This window comes from Symphalangus syndactylus, chromosome 3, assembly GCF_028878055.3.
Source record: "Symphalangus syndactylus isolate Jambi chromosome 3, NHGRI_mSymSyn1-v2.1_pri, whole genome shotgun sequence".
NCBI classification, from domain to species: Eukaryota; Metazoa; Chordata; class Mammalia; order Primates; family Hylobatidae; genus Symphalangus; species Symphalangus syndactylus.
In genome coordinates this window covers 133,981,749-133,999,341 of record NC_072425.2, presented here as the reverse complement: position 1 = coordinate 133,999,341, position 17,593 = coordinate 133,981,749, and the positions used below count along the sequence as shown (strand labels likewise).

At 37.8% G+C, this 17,593-nt stretch overlaps 1 protein-coding gene across 11 annotated transcripts in view; it reads left to right on the top strand.

The window, feature by feature from the left end:
- Positions 1-17,593, top strand: part of SIK3 (SIK family kinase 3) — a 272,964-nt gene that overhangs the window by 128,023 nt on the left and 127,348 nt on the right. For 10 of the 11 annotated variants that reach the window (XM_055273245.2, XM_055273251.2, XM_055273248.2 and 7 more), the window contains exons 2-3: positions 11,371-11,487; positions 14,334-14,397. In XM_055273245.2, the coding sequence (XP_055129220.1) occupies positions 11,371-11,487; positions 14,334-14,397 (181 nt within the window). The remainder of the gene's footprint in view (positions 1-11,370; positions 11,488-14,333; positions 14,398-17,593) is intronic. The other variant, XM_063635535.1, reaches the window with a different exon arrangement.

The window sequence follows — 17,593 nt, the reverse complement described above, 5'->3', positions numbered from 1 at the left end:
AATGCCAACTTGATCTATCAAGAAACCTGTGACCCAGAGACCTCAGGAAAATTGCACAAAGACTTTTAAATATGGAGGGATTATTAGTTTTAGTATGACATTATTATCAGTTAACATTTTACTTCCTTCTAGCTCTCTACATTTTCATTTTCTCATCTCATAAATCTCATTCCTTATGATTTTTTGGTGGGGATGTGTTAATTATGGTCTCTTATTTTCCTAGAACAATATTTATCCAAATATGTCTCTTTTTTTTTGAGACGGAGTCTTGCTCTGTCTCCCAGGCTGGAGTGCAGTGGTGCCATCTCGGCTCATTGCAAGCTCCGCCTCCTGGGTTCATGCCATTCTCTTGCCTCATCCTCCCGAGTAGCTGGGACTACAGGCGCCTGCCACCACGCCCAGCTAATTTTTTGTATTTTTAGTAGAGACGAGGTTTCACCATGTTAGCCAGGATGGTCTCAATCTCCTGACCTTGTGATCCACCCGCTTCAGCCTCCCAAAGTGCTGGGATTACAGGCATGAGCCACCGCGCCGGCCGTCTATCTTAAATGAAACTATTTCTGATATCTGGAGATTCTTTTGGGTCTCATTGGCAGTGAATTAGGGGTCATGTTAATTGGCTTAAAAGTAGTATTGTCATAAGACATAAAAGAGGGGCTAATAGTATAATAGTTTGGTTTTACTTAAATTGTGGATGCTTTTAATGATTTTAAAAAACCCTCAATGTTATTAACCATACTCAATACTTTAATGAACTGATACACAGTTAGACGACAATTTCCTTTACATAAAATCCTTGGTTCTACCTTAGCATCTTTTTGAAATTCTACACTTGTACTCTAATGCAAATTTAGGACCATCAGAGAAGATCAGTATTTAGGATGTCTGTAATCCTGCTACAGGAAAACACAATCTTGTTAAATGTTAACTCTGTTATATTAAGCATATACTTCATGTAGCTGTCTTTTGACATCTATTGTGGCTATGTGTAACCCATATAATAATTTTATATTTCAGTGGAACCATTCTCAGTTTTTTCTATGGCAGTGTTGTTTATCACCTTTACAATAAATATCAGAAATTTGGTTGGGCATGGTGGCTCACGCCTGTAATCCCAGCCCTTTGGGAGGCCAAGGTGTGTGGATCACAAGGTTAGGAGTTTGAGACCAGCCTGGCCAGCATGGTGAAACCCCATCTCTACTAAAAATACAAAAATTAGCTGGGTGTGGTGATGTGCGCCTGTAGTCTCAGCTACTTGGGAGGCTGAGGCAGGAGAATTGCCTGAACCCAGGAGGTGGAGGTTGCAGTGAACCGAGATGGCGCCACTGTACTCCAGCCTGGGAGACAGAGCGAGACTCCATCGCAAAAAACAAAAACAAAAAAACCAGAAATTTAAGAATTAATTAATGTTTACTATTAGACTTCCAGGGATTGATTTAAGTTACTTAAATTACACTATTCATCACATGAAATGCAAACATTCATTATGGAAATAACATTTGTTTGACTTGAAAATGTGATGATTACTAAATATAAGGAACTCATTGAAACTGGAATAAATGCACAAGCCATCACACAAAACATTCCATTTTGAAGGAATCCCAGAGCTGGCATTATCTGTCAGCTCTTGTAGTGTGTACCTGTCCTTAGGAAAACGCCTCAGAAGGTAGTTGGTGCCATGCTCCTGATGGGCACAGGAAGCCTGGCTTCTTACTCCAGGCTGCTCAGGGAAGATAGTCTGGCATCATAAACATCTAGACTAGAAATGCATGATTTCACAACGATGCACCTCTTGACAAACAATGAGCACACTACTGACATCTGAGGATGCATTACAAGTGAGACTTTCAGAAATAGGAGGATGAAATGCAGTCTGAAAATGGATATTGCTTCCTGTTTTTCCTTAGTCTTCATTGTCAAATAATTGGGAGATGTCAAGAGATGAGGGATTTAGGATAGTTTTTCAACTGTTTTCTGTTTCCTTGGTTCACTCAGCTCCTGCTACTTCATGCAGACTGTGTTATTAGTCCTTGGGGGGCATATTGATATAATTTAAAACAATTTAAAATATGAACTGTTGCTGATTTTGTTCAACAGGAACAGCACTACCATTGTAAGGTTAGCAAGATACCCAATATAATAAATCTCCATAGGGGAAGTTTAAGAAAATTATGTTATGTCAGTTGAGTTCAGCTCTCTTTTCAGCTGGAGCTTTAAGTCTTTGAGCATTCTAGGTTCTACATCTAAATGTGCTTAACAGTACACAGGCTTCTTGACAAATGCTGTTCTTGGGAAGAGTACAATCCTTCTGTGAGTCTGTGTTATTTTTACCTGTGAGTTGGCATTCCAGGAAAGAGTAGCATGTACTCATTAAGAAAATCCATCTTGAAATTTATTCAGCTTTTTGTCTCCTTACAACCTTGTATTTAGGCCATATTGCCAAGTTATTTCCCGTCTTTCTGTCCTGGGACTAAAATTTCTTTTTCTTTTTCTTTTCTTTTCTTTTTTTTTTTTGGAGACAGAGTCTTGCTCTGTCACCCAGGCTGGAGTGCAGTGGTGTGATCTTGACTCACTGCAACCTCCACCTTCCTGGTTCAAGCAATTCCCCTGCCTCAGCCTCCCAAGTAGCTGGGGCTACAGGCCCATGCCACCGTGCTTGGCTAATGTTTTTTTTTTGTATTTTTAGTAGAGATGGGATTTCACCATGTTGGCCAGACTGATCTCAAACTCCTGACCCCAGGCAATCCGCCCATCTCGGCCTCCCAAAGTGCAAAATTTCATTTTTGCCCTTTTCTTCCCCAGATCCCTAATACTTTTCTGCCCAATCCTTTCTCTCTATTCAGTGTTTCTTGTTTGTCCTACATTCTCTTTCTGCCCTTCTCCTTCTTTCCTGCTCTTCCCTCTTTTTTTTTTTTGAAAATAAACACCTGAAATAAACACCTGAAAATAGAAAATTGAATATCTATATTTTGTAAATAATCCTGACTGACCTTCATTTTTATTGTCAACTCTGTCTTTTCCTCCACTCCTTTTTTTTTTTAAAAAAAATTTTGTTGAATACATTTAAATGATAAACCTGTAGGACAAGAGTTGATTTAACTATAAAACATTGTTGACACTTTGCAACAGTAACAATCCTGTCAGTATGCCTGAGAGAGTTGCTCATAATATTGGAGACGCTCATAGGCTTCTGTTTTCTGAGAGGGTAAATGTCAACCAGATGGGAATTACTGGAACTGAGAAGTCATTTTCTTTTTGTCTTTAAAAATTTCTCTTCTATGTCTTGAATTTCAAGTAATCACAGAAAATTTCCTTTGCTTCAGATACCATTTACTAATTTTGCACAGTATACCATTTTCCAACTTGTTTTCCCACTTTCAGTAAACTTTCTGTTCTCTATCCAGACATTGGAAATGCATGAACTATTTTACAGTCACCATTCAGTACGGCCTAGAGGGCAGAAAAATAAAAGTTCAACCACTCACCTAAAAAGCACTAACATTTTATTGTATTTTATTATTATTATTATTATTATTATTATTATTATTATTATTATTTGCGAGATGGAGTTTCGCTCTTGTTGCCCAGGCTGGAGTGCAGCGGTGCCATCTCGGCTCACTGCAACCTCCGCTTCCTAAGTTCAAGCGATTCTCCCTGCCTCAGCCTCCCAAGTAGCTGGGATTACAGGTGCCCACTACCACGCCTGGCTAATTTTTGTATTTTTAGTAGAGGTGGGGTTTCACCATGTTGGCCAGTCTGGTCTCGAGCTCCTGACCTCAAGTGATCTGCCTACCTCGGCCTCCCAAAGTGCTGAGATTACAGGCGTGAGCCACCGTGCCTGGCGTGCTATACATTTTAAATTATAGTTGTTAACTACTTTCTGTGGAGTTTATTGAAAGCTGCCTGACCCTTATCTTTGCTGGCCATGTAGAGTCCTCATGTCTTGAGTTGGCATCCCAGCCATTCCTTAGGCTTGACAGCTGCATATTTTCCCAGAAACAGTTGTGATTGGTGTGTATAATGAATAGAATAACCTGTTCTTTCCAAATATACATCCCTGTTTTGCCTCTTAGTACTTGATTTGACTAATGGTTTCAAGCTGAAATATAGACTTCAATTAAAAAATTGGAAGCCAGGTGTGGTGGCTCTTGCCTGTAACCCCAGCACTTTAGGAGGCTGAGGTGGGAGGATCCATTGAGACCAGCCTGGGCAACATAGTGAGACCCTGTCGCTACAGAAAATTAAAAAATATATATTATCCAGGTGTGGTGGTGTGTCCCTGTAATCCCAGCTACTCAGAAGGCTGAGGTGAGAGGATGGCTTCAGCCCAGAAGGTTGAGGCTGCAGCGAACTATGGTCGTGTCACTGCACTCCAGCCTGGGTAACAGTGCAGACGTTAAGATCTTCCCAAGAATGTGGCCAGCCTACATCCTGACCTTGGTCACGTGGAACATTATTAATCATGGTCATTTAATGTGTAACAGGTTGCATTCAAGAGTCTAGCTTGTGTTGGTTTGGGATTCTTCTAAATTTGTTTTCTGTTGACAATTCTATTTTCTAGTAAATTTTAAATAAAAATTTTTTCATTAAGGCTGACTCCAAAGGTACTTAAGTTCCTTTCTAGCCAGCCATTCTTAGCTGGGTCCTGTGAAAGCATTATGCCCTATAGAAAAAGAAAATTGAGTGACTATTTTCTCAGTTCTCCCAAACATGGTACTATTCTAGATGCATTGAAGAGAAGTCAATTCATTACATACAGTAAGGCTTTAAGGGCAGTTGTTCTTGGAGTTTGATTCAGGGACCTCATAGTCTCCAATAGTGTTTCAGTGGGTCCCCTAGGTCAAAACCATTTTTATAGAAATGCCACAACATTATTTTCACTTTTCATTCATACTCTCTCACAATTATAAAATAGGGATTTCCAGAGACTATGCTATGTATGATGCTGCAATTACTCTGATGACCAAGGGGATGTGTAGTTGTATACACGTGTCTTTTAAATTTTTGTCTTAATTTCTGGTTTTTAATTTGATTTCTAAGCAAATATTGAAAGATATTACTCACATAATCAAAACTTCTTTGAAGATTCTCCTAACTTTTAAGAGACGGAGTCCTGAAACCAAACAGTTTGAGAACTGCTGTCTTAAGGCTATAAGACTTAATTCTCTGAGAGAACCCCTCCTGGGAATGGCTGCACACAAGGGCAGTGCGGTAAACCAGTCAATTGCTCAATAGACATTTTAAAAATTGAATTAAATTGAGCTCCTAGAATATAACTTTTGAGACCTTATTTGAGATTTTCTCCCAAGGCTATGTTTGAGCATTGAGAGCCTTGTAACTTGGGCCAAGTTTCTGTGAGATAGACAGTTGGCAATTCTCAATATAAAGTCAATGATTTCAGAAGTCATTTTCAAGGAATACCTCCTTTAACTGGTGGATTAATTATGTAGCCTATTGGCATTATCTAGATCAGTGCCGTCCAACAGAAAGAGGACACATACATTATTTACAGTTTTTAAATAATCATATTAAAAAAGTAAAAAGAGGTGAAATTAGTTTTAATATCTTTTGTTTAGCCTAATGTATCTAAAATATTGTAATTTCCACATGTAATCAATATAAAAATTATCAGGGAGATAGTTTAATTCTTTTTTATATTACTATCTTTGAAATCTGGTATATATTTTACATTTATAGCGCATCAGTCTGGATAGTTACATGTGGCTGGTGCCTACTGTATTACACTGTACAGATCTAGATCATAAAATAGTTGTAGAGCTGAGCTGAGAATGTTCTAGAGTAGATAAGCTTTGTCATAGAGAATAAAAATTTTGCTACAGAAGTTAGTATAAAAACATAACCTCATTGAAAAAAGCTTACAATGACAAAATGTTTGATATCTGCCTAAATTTTAAAGACATTTCCAAGAGAAATAGAGCTCTTTCCTTAAAACAAATTTTTAAAAAATAAGCTTTTCTTCAAACTGTAATGTTTTCTCTTTCCTTCTAAAAAGCACGCAGTCTGCTCACTATATTCTTCGAAATTACTGTATGTTCATCTGCATACCAGTGTAAGGAGATGCTCTTTCTCGTTTTGGAAGAATTTGAGCCCTTGTGAACTTTGCATTTCCCTCCTACGTAGTTCTTTCTTGAACTGTCCATTTGTCCTGGCACATCCCTGAATCCGTACTATCTACTATAGGGCGTTTACTTCTGATGGGGAAGGGTGGTTTGTTTTGATCTTAATGCTGAAGTGTCCCTTAGTTCATTGTTTTTTACTCTGTTGCCATTATCTTGCTTGCAACTATGGTGTCAGAATATGCAAGTGAATTATTGCCTGTTGTGAAGAAACCACTATTTTTTTCAGCTTCATTCACTATGAACATTATTGTGCTTACGAAAGTGAGTTGAGTTAAAAAGAACTGTGTTTTTTAGAAGTGAGAACTAAAAGGGGGAAATAGTAATTTTTCCTCTTATAGAATGAATAATAAAGAACTATGACTTTAAATTTGGCATGATCTAAATTTAATTTTTTTCCTACCACATGCCAATTGAAAAAGAAGAATTTGTTGAATGGGAATGTCTTGAGTAGGGAAATTAAGGACTCTCACAATCTGTATCTCTTTAGTAGCATACTTGATACAGTGTCATGTTTAATTAATATTAGAATGTCAATTTACAAAGTCATGCTCTTTGGAAGACAAAAGAATTCTGTGTAGAACAGGCAAACTTAGGAAATATATGGTCTCTTGATAACATGTTGGAAGTTTTCTTCTTTGTTATAATTTTCATATGTAAGTACAATTAGGAGATTTATAGATTTTCAGCCCCAATATAAAAACATTCTTTGAGAGTTTATCTTTTCTTTACCTACTGATTTGCCTTTGTTGTGGACACATTCAATTTTTCCAGCAACTGGTGTGTACTTTACACCAAAACCTTTACTATATAGCCTTCAGTAATCTGTAGCTGTGAAACTCCTACTCATTTATCTGTTTAGATATTCTCAAAATAGTCATACCTGTGTGCCAGCCACCTGCTGTCTGACTTGGCAGTTTCTGTGTTCCAACTTTATTTTTCTGCTTTTTAGAAAACTCCCACTTTCCAGTTTGCAGCTAAGGTAGGAGCTGAGTTCGTTTCCCTGTTAAGTGGCCTTATCAAGCAGTTATGCCATTGCCAAGCAGCAGTAAGTTCTCCCCTCTCAGGTGTTAGCTAGTAGGTAGGGTTGGCAAGGGGAGCCTGGCCTGCTGTGAAGAAGTAGACCACTGTCTCTCTGGTACAGCCCTCAGGGTCAGGTCTTGCTGTGGGTTCCATCCTATGGCTCACTGTGACTTTCCTGAATGGAATGCGTTTATTTTTTTTCCAGCTCTGTTCTTTCCATGTTCTTCCCACATCAGCTGGCGGCAGCCAGTTGGTTCTGAATGCTGCCCACAAATTGTTAGCTATTTTGCTTCTTGGTCCCTCAATTTGTCCCTTGAATAAGGAGTTGATGTGTTTCGGATCCAGGATTATGTTGCTTAGTGAAGCAAATCTAATTCTTGCCAAGGAATGCCTAAAGTTGAAGGCTTGATTCCAGAAGAAAATAAAATAACAACAGCAGTACCTGTAATTAACATATATTGCCTGTTTACTGTGCCAGGCATTATATTAATCAGGTTGCATATATTAGCTTTGTTAATCCCCAAAATCACTTTAAAGTAGGTTCCGTTGTTGCCCACATTTTACAGATAGGGAGCCATTGGAAAATCAAATAAACTGTTCTAGGTTATATGTAAGGGATAGTTCCAAGATTTTGAATCTAAGTAGCTTGACTTCAGAGTCCTTGCTTTCAGTACTATATTCAACTACTAAGTAAAGGTTCACTTTTTTTGTTTTGTTTTGTTTTGTTTTTTGTTTTGGAGAAAGGGTCTCATTCTGTTGCACAGACTGCAATGCAGTGGCATGATCATGGCTCACTTCACCCTTGCTAGGCTCAAGCGATCGCCTGGGCTCATGGAATCCTTCTGCCTCAGCCTCCTGAGTAACTGGGACTACAGGCACACACTACCACACCTGGCTAATTTTTTTATTTTTTGTAGAGATGAGGTCTCACTTTGTTGCCCAGGCTGGTCTTGAACTCCTGGCCTCAAGCCATCCTCCTGCCTTGAACTCCCAAAGTGCTGGAATTACAGGCGTGAACCACCGTGCCTGGCCCAAAGCTTCACTTTTCAATGTCTTCTGGAATCTGAACTCTCACTAAAGAGTAGACAGGAGTTTGATGTTTTAATCTATTGAAACTTCTTTGTATATGCCTTCTAAGAACAGATTATGTTCAATGCAATTTTTCCTGAAAAGATGAAGTACATTTCTTTGTAAAATTCATGTATATATTTATTTATTTATTATTGTACATATTTATGGGGTACATTTGATATTTTGCTACATGGATACAACATGTAATGATCAAATCAGGGTAATTAGGATATCCATTACCCCAAACATTTATCATTTCTTTCTGTTGGTGACATTTCAAATCTCCTTCAGCCATTTTGAAATATGTAATAAATCATTGTTAATTATAGCCAACAAAAGGCATTATTGCTAGTACAGATATTTCTTGACTTATGATGGGTTACGTCCCAATAAACCCATTAAAGTTGAAAATATGGTAAGTCAGAAATGCGTTTAATTCACTGTATTGTTATTTACCCACGTGATTGTGTGGCTGACTGGGAGCCACACAATCTCTGTTTACCATTATGAAGGTCGTATTGCTTCAGAATGCAAATGAAATTTAGAGTGAGTGCCTTATGAATCAGGGAGGCCCCACTATATGACTCCCTGTGATCTCTTGGAGGTGAAAGAATGCACAAATTTCGTAAGTTAACCTGAAGGCCACCCGCCTTTCCCGAGTTATATTGTACATGCCATCAATTAGTAGGGGGTGGGCAGAGGTGGAAGATTTCAGGCACAGACCTTAGACAGTTGATGCCCTCTGTTATTAAGATAAATAAATCCTAGCATTTCTTCCCACCTTTTGCACATCATGTCGTGCACAGAAAGTTGAGATTGGAGGTGATCCATTATTGCTTGTAACCCATTTCCAACGCCCTTGTTTGGAAGTTCTTTTTTTTTTCTTTTGAGACAGGGTCTCATTCTGTTGCTGGCACGATCATAGCTCACTGCAACTTCAGCTCCTGGGATCAAACTGTCCTTCCACCTCAGCCTTCTGAGTCGCTAAGACTACAGACACATGCTACCATGCTCGGCTAATTTTTTTAAAGTTTTTTAGTAGAGATGGGGTTTCACCATGTTGCCCATGCTGGTCTTGAACTCCGGGACTCAATCAGTCTGCCTGTCTTGGCCTCCCAAAGTGCTGGGATTACAGCTGTTTGTCAGCTCTGCTATCGGGATATATCTGCAAGTTTCTAAGCTTGTTATTTTATGAACGCATTCTGTACACTACAAGGTGCCATTCACATGTAAGGTTTTATTAATAATGACTATTAAGACCAAGCTATTTGTTCTAGGAAGAGACACTGTGTACCATGATTTTTTTTGTTGTTGTTTTGGGAGCTATCCTGAGAGAAGCAGGAGCAGATGCTAGACCAGTTGTGGAGTTAAGGTCTTGTATGTGATCTGGTGCAGTAATGAGGAGAAGTAGAAATGCAGGGGGTCAAGGGTTATAAGATCCAAGACTTCTTATAGGAAACCAAGCAGCTGGTGAGATCCTCATCAAATTCTCTACCTTCTTCTCTGCCTATCCCAGTTCTCTCTGTAGTGAAATTCTGCTTTCTTTGTGAAGTCTTTCCCAGACTTTTTCTACCTCTTCTCCTATAGGTGAAGGTCATTCACCATCCTCTGTCTGTTATTATACCTGGTACATAGCTCCATTGATTGTACTTCCAATGCTGCATTGTTTTCAGTTCCACACATCTTTTTTCCTTTTTAGACTGTGTGATCTCCTTGAAGTTTAAGCTGTGTCTGATTAATCCTTGTAGCTCCAGCCACACCCAGCTCCTTTCATCACACTCCCTCATTAGGCATGGCTTGAATACTCTTTGAGTACAGCTGAAATTTATCTTCCTGTGCCTTTCTCCCATGGGTCCTCATTTTAACACCTGAAACAGCTTCAGATAAAGTTACTTTTATGCCAGCCGTTTATACATCTGAATAATCTGCCATGTATGGCTCCAAACAGTCTTTATTTCTCTGAGCTAAACATTTTTACTTTTGAAATTTTGTTTTCCTGTTTTATTCCTCAGTAAGTACTGTATATGTTCCCTTTACTTCTCTGGTGCATAGAATCTTAGAATGTTAAGATTTGGAGAGGATTAGAGTTTGACTAGTCTAGGCTCTTCATCTAACCAGTATTGCTTCCATACTGATTAGGTAATTGAAACTGACATACAGACATATTTTGGAGCAACACAAATATTTTAAGTATTTCACGGTGGAAGTTTAGATTTAGTAGATTTTTAAAAGTACTTCATCGTTCATTCTTTATTAAAATGTATTTGCTGATGAGTATCTTATTAAAAGGGGGCACATTGGAAAGATATGTTTTATGACGCAGTGCATGTATGCTAAAGAAAGATCTTCAGATTCTTATAACATTATTATTAAGAATTTGATTCTAAAGCCAAGCTACCTAGGCTTCAATCCTGCATCTGTCATATACTAGGTGTAAATTACTTAATCTTGGTTAATTACCTAATCTCTGTGTGCCTCAGTTTCTGTATTTCTGAAACAAGGTTAATGATAATGTGGGTGTTAGGAGGTTTAAATGAGTTAGTACTTCCAAAGCACTAAGAGTTATGCCTGGCCCATAGTAAACTTTTTGTATATGGTAGCTGCTGCTACTACTGCTGCCACCACCATCACTGCTACTATTATTATTATTATTGAGTTCTACAAGCACCTGGTGAGATGTGAAAGCTCCTGTGATAGTTCTCATAAAACCTTAGTAAGACACCATGTACTTATGATACAAGCTTCTTGCCTTTTAAAAAATTTTTTATTTTATTTAAAGCTTCTTGTCTTAATGAGAGGCCCTGCATACCACTCTGCACTGAAACATGATTTGACCCAGACCGTAACGACATCTATGGAGTAATAAAGTATTTTTTCATAGGATTTTACCATATAAGCAATTGAAGAAATGGCAGAAGACCCATTAGCTTTTGGAGTCTGTTTCTTTGAGACCAACTTGCTAGGAATCCATTTCCTATCTTTTTAAAAAGAGTAAATTAATTTTTCTCATTGACATTCTGTAAACAGAATACTGGCAGCTTATATTTTATGGAACGTAATGTTTTAAAGTGAACCTAATTTTTCTTAGTAAACTGCTTTTAATAATGCATCAGAGTAAATTTTTTCCCTCTGTTGTCAGGTTGCTATCAAGATCATAGATAAGACCCAGCTGGATGAAGAAAACTTGAAGAAGATTTTCCGGGAAGTTCAAATTATGAAGATGCTTTGCCACCCCCATATCATCAGGCTCTACCAGGTAGGATCATTAGTATGTAGCAGATAGCTGCAAATAACCCAGAATATTGTATGTATGGCTCCCTTTGAAGAAATGTGGGTGGGTGAACATCTGTGACTTTTTTTGTTTCTATGTTAATCCTGCTGTCTTTCCTACCCTTCTGTTTACCCACTTAGCACTTAGTATCCTCAAGTTTCCCCTGGCCGTTTACTAGTAAGTTTTCCTTACCCAGGTAGGTCTTTTTAATTTGTTCCTTAAAATTTGATGCCATTCTTAGCAAGAACTACACAAAATATTAATTCAGAAGAGGATGAGCATTTATTTTATTTAGTTCAGAGTTCTAAAACAGGATGGGAAACCCAAAAAGAAGAGAATTTAGAGAGGTGAAAAGTTAGAGATGAATATAACATTTTTTAACAGCATTATTTGAATACTAGTTTCTGTAATCATGTTATAAATTGTTAAGGCAAAGGATTGCTTCTTGGATCAATCAAAACCTACCTCTTTTCTATTCTAGTAGGATCCTAGACTTAGTTTTCCAAGGTAGTAATTATTTTGATAATCAAGAGACCAGGTCAAGTGACCAGATCTCTCCAATAGGAGAGATTTCTATTTTAGTTTTTTTTTTGTTGGTCTTCCCAAGAAACATGCATATTTCATGCCATCATCAAAATGATTCCCTAGCCTAACTACAAAAGCAGTAAATCTGATGGCTGGAATTTCAAGCGGGACAGGAGGAGAGGACCTTGCCTTAGCAGGCTGGTGAAAGAGATATTTTGGGAGAGGTGGGGCTTCGGGATGCTTCTCAAATTGCAATGCATTGGCAGCCGAGAACTTTGCCTCTGCATAGGCCCAACTCTACTTGCTGCTTTCTGCCAGAACAGCCATCTCTTAGTTCTGAAGGACGTGGCCACCCACTTGGTTATTTTGCTGCTGTTAGTCTGCAGTAAATGGTTACTGGCCCAGACATAGGACCATGTGTAAGAGTGGAGAAAGTACACCCAAGGCGCTATGGGCAAGCTTTCATAGCCTCTTAGTTTTATGGAAAAGAAAACATGTTATGATGTTAATATGTGTGGTTAAAACTACAGCGTTAGAGCTCTTCCCTGGCATCAGCTGCTCACATAATGAAATTAGGTCAACAGGAGTAGACCTGTTGAAATTTATCAGCCTAAATTATATTGAACAATTGCCTACGTTCTGCCCCACAAGCAAACCTATGAAAGCTTCCTGGTGTTGCCTGAAGACCTGTATCTGTGAGCTCACATGTGTCTAACCTCGGCTTCCTTCCTGTCCTGATGGGCTGAATAAATTTCTTGACCTTACCTTTTAAAATAAATCGTCTTTAAATAATTGTGGGGCTTAGGCTGACCTTTCTCAAGAGGTTGACTTGTAGGTATTACCCTTGTAACTGAATTCTGCAAGTTTGCCTGTCTTACCCAAGATTAGCCTATGAGAATTTCCAAAGGTCCAGTGCTAGCTTTGAGCAGTGCCTTCTTTCAAGCTTTAATTTTGCTTTCTGGCAGCTGGGTTTTTTAAATTTCATTTATTTATTTATTTATTTATTTATTTATTTTTGAGATGAAGTCTCGCTCTGTTGCCCGGGCTGGAGTGCAGTGGCATGATCTCTGCTCACTGCAGCCTCCACCTCCTGGGTTCAAGTGAGTCTCCTGCCTCAGCCTCCCAAGTAGCTGGGATCACAGGCATGCACCACCACGCCCAGCTAATTTTTGTATTTTTAGTAGAAACGGGGTTTCACTATGTTGGCCAGGCTGGTCTTGAACTCCTAACCTCAAGTGATCCACCCACCTCGGCCTCCCAAAGTGCTGGGATTACAGGCGTGAGTCACTGCACCTGGCCGGAACTGAATTTTTAATTGTATTTAGTTTTAATTAAGTGTAAAACTAAAAATAATTTTAAAAGAATTGTTGAAATGATAGTATTTTGGATATATTGGGGTAAATAAAAAATATTACTAGAATTATCTTCACCTTTTCCTTTTTCCTTTTTAAATGTGGCTACTAGAAAAGTTAAAATAATATATGCAGTTCATATTATATTTCTATTGGACAGCATTGTTCTAGAAAGATATACAATAAGCAGTGAACAGTGTTCCTCTGGGGATTGAGATGGAGGAGATTGGGAAGAGGAAAGCCTTTGGTCTTTTGTTTTATAATGAGTGTATGTAATCATTATTACTTTTAAAAATGTTTGATGGAAAATGTAAAAGGGAAGAAAGGACTGACAACTTACTACAATGAATTTTAAAAAGGAGCAAAAAAGGGACCAAGACAAAACACAAATCACCTACGTTACTTTAAAAGGTTGAGTATTTTAAATTACTGTTCTCTTTTTTTCAAATAAATGGGCAGTGGAAAGGAAAGTTGTCATTTCTATTAAAAAAAGAAAGACATATGTGATTTCTGTGGCGTTCTTATGTGATTCCCGTTATTTTCCCCAAAGGCTTTTTTTTGCTTTAGTTTTTTTTTTTTTTTTTTTATTTGATGGGGCATTTTTGTGCTTCAGATGATTGATGTTGAATCTGAAGTTTAAGTTTTGGTTCTTGACAACTTCTTTGCCTCTCAGTTTTATGGAGCTTAAGAGATTGCAGAGACCTCATGGAACATCAAAAAGACTATCTCTCTCAAGCAATAAATGTTTCCTACTTTTAAGAACTTGGAGGAATATCTGATTTTCCCTTTCTTCTTAATAACATTTATATTTGTTTCCCCAAAAATGTTTTAAATTTTCTTTAATCTATAGTGGTTATTAATATTTCAAATGAGAAAAGAGGAGTCGTTAGTTTCTCTTCCTGTATCAGCCTGTCATTTGTGTCACTGTCTGTCACTTTCCTGCCTTTGCACCAGGTTATGGAGACAGAACGGATGATTTATCTGGTGACAGAATATGCTAGTGGAGGGGAAATATTTGGTAAGTACATTTATTGCATTATTTAAACAGCTATTGAGCACACTACGGCAAACCTAAAATAGCTGTTCAGTGCCTTTGTTACTTGAGCAGCAGTCACTTGATGCTGTTCTTCAGTCCTGTCATTTTCTATCAACAAAGGCATTTTAATTTGTTTTGATTAATCTAGTAAAATCCCTTTAACACATTTGTTTCTTTAGCAAAGGTGTTTTGTTTATTTCAGTCAGGTGCTGACAGTTGAGATTAAAGATCTCCAAAAACAAGCATCCTTTCTGAACGTGGGACTTAGAGTCTTTCCTGTTTGCAGGTTCTAACTGAGGTTACCAAGTGCGACAGAACTCACACAAGTGTGTGGGCCTCTGTTGTGTCAGAAAGAGCCACTTAGAGCAAATAATCTCACCCGAGCGCGTTCCTTAAACTTTGTTTAAATATAACATGTAACTATATTATTTACCATGTGTTCACAGTTCCCCTCAATGATTCTTGTAATTTTGGGGGTTCTGCCTTCAGTAGCTATATTTTCTTCTCTCACTTAGCTTTAGCACAACGTCAGAAATAAGCAAGAGACTTTGTTACTGACAAATCTGATTTTTAAGGTGGTAAAAACTGACAAAACGATTTTTTTTCTAACAGTGATAAATGGAGCCAAGTAGAGTTGAAGGATAAACTTCCAAATCTAAATTGATGTGTCTTTTATTTTTTCTTTTGGCAATTAACTACAGAGAAAAGTTTCTTTATATACCTTATTTGTCTAATTTCTTCATTTTTTAAAAAATTTATCAATATGAACACTTGCTAATCTAAAATTTACTTTTTAATTTTTATTTTAAACATTTGCTCCTTCCTGCATGATAAAATGTATTTAAAAGTGTAGAATCACTTTTAAAATGGATCTTCCTATTAATGACTAGTCAGTTGTGGCTGCATGGATGTGTGTGTGTGTGTGTGTGTGTGTGTGTGTGTTTTTGAAGTTTCCCTAGTGATCTAGTGTTTTTTTGTGTGTGTCAAAGTATCTTTAGGGTAAGTGCTAGTCCTTTTTAAAAGAGGTATCATTATTTCTTAATTTTATATTTAATTGGCTTTGTATATGTGATTAGTTAATGTTAAAGCTAATGGTGATAGAATGAAATTTATACTCAATATAGTATGGGAGGGGATACTTTATTTTAAAGAAATAAAAGCATTACAGGATTTGAAGGATAGCATTGTTTGTCAAGAAGGTATAGTAGGCCTTCAGTATGTATGATAATTATATGCCAATCATGTGCCTTGGAGATGCTAACTCAATTAAGACACTGGTTTTCCTTTCCGTGGAGAAATCTGGTGGAAAACAGACAGGGAAATCAACATATTACTTTGAAGATGAGAATGGAAACTGTAAAACTCTGTATGGTAGAGAACAGTAGTGCAGGTGGCAGTTTGGTTAACTCTTGGAGATCAGGGAAATCTTCCTGGAGGGCTTGGTTATATGGAACTTTATGAACCAGAAAATGAAAGCACAAGAGAGAATATTTGGAGAGAGAGAAATAGCAGTCATGTTATTGGGAGACTATACTATGGTCTGACATTCCAGGCACATGTTATGATAAACCTGCCTTAATTAAGATCACAAATGTATACAAAGGCAAATAGAAAACTTCCATTATCTAGATAAGATTTTTTGTTTGGACAAGGTGTCGCTCTGTTGCCCTGGCTGGAATGCTGTGGTGCAATCCTAGCTCACTGCAGCCTCGAACTCCTGGGCTCAAGTGATCCTCCTGCCTCTGCCATCTGAGTAGCTGATACTATAGGTGTGCACTACCACACCTGGCTAATTTTTAAATTTTCAGTAGAGACAGGGGTCTCATTATATTGCTCAGGCTGGAAGATACCTTTTTACAAGTTTTATTCTATAAAAAGTCAAACATCTCCCAAATCCTTGAGCTGCCTGTTAGGTATTTTATCTCATAGAAAGACATTTATTGGTGGGGATACAATGGTAATTTGGGGAGAAAAAAGATCATGTCATCTTAATGTTTTTAATAAAAAAAGACCCAAACACAGGGCACATCAATCTACCTTACTCTTTAAGAAAGCAGATTTTATTTATTTATTTATTTATTTATTTATTCTTTTTTGAGCTAGGGTCTTGCTCTGTTGACCAGGTGAAGTGCAGTAACAGGATCACAGCTCAGTGCACCCCCAGCTTCCTGGGCTCAAGTGATCCTCCTGCCTTAGCTCCCTGAGTCACTGGGACTATAGGTATACACCACCATGCCAGGCTAATTTTTAAATTTTTATAGTGATTAGGTCTCATTATGTTGCCCAGGCTGGTTTAGAACTCCTGGGCTCTAGCAATCCTCCTGCCTTGGCCTCCCAAAGTGTTGGGATTGTAGGCATGAGCCACTGCACCCAGCAGGAAGCAGTATTAGAGAGATAAGCTTCTTGGTCATGGACTTCGTGTGAATGTACCTCAAGGGATGAACACACAGAATACCACTTCTGATAATATTATTTTAAAAACAAAATATTTTAGGTTGGTGCAAAAGTAATTGTGGCTTTTGTCATTGAAAGTAATGGCAAAAACCGCAATTACTTTTGCACCAACCTATAATTATATATTTTAACACATATTATATAATATATAACAATAGAATTTGAAATGTTATGATTGATACTATTAAGTAATATTATTATAAAAGATCCAGATGTGGAAGAAAATAGTGTATTACCTAAAGAAATTATTGAGACTGCACAGGGATAGAACTGTCTCATGAGCTCTGATTTTTAAAAATGTCTGTGTAAAAAAGATGAAAGGGGCTTAGTCCAGAAAACCTGGGCTTTGGATGTATTTAGACCTAGGTTTGAATCAGATCTCTGTCACCTATTTGCCCTTTTACTTAGAGCAAATTACTAGATGATTCTGGTACACAGGTTCCAGGTCTGTTCCAGGTAAGATCTAGAATATTTGTATTATAGTTGTGAAGATTAAATGAGATCGCATATATAGAGCTCTAGCACAGTGCTTCCTTACGCCTTCATGTGAGAGAGTGAGTGGGAGATCAACTTCTGCCATCAAGGTGTGAGGAGCTCTGCTGACCTGCCTTGCTTGCGGAAACAAGTGAAAACTACTAAAGAAAACAAAACCCAGTCATTTAAAGTCTCTGGAAATCATCCTAAGAGTAAACAGAAAATGAAGGAAGATTATTCAAGAACATCT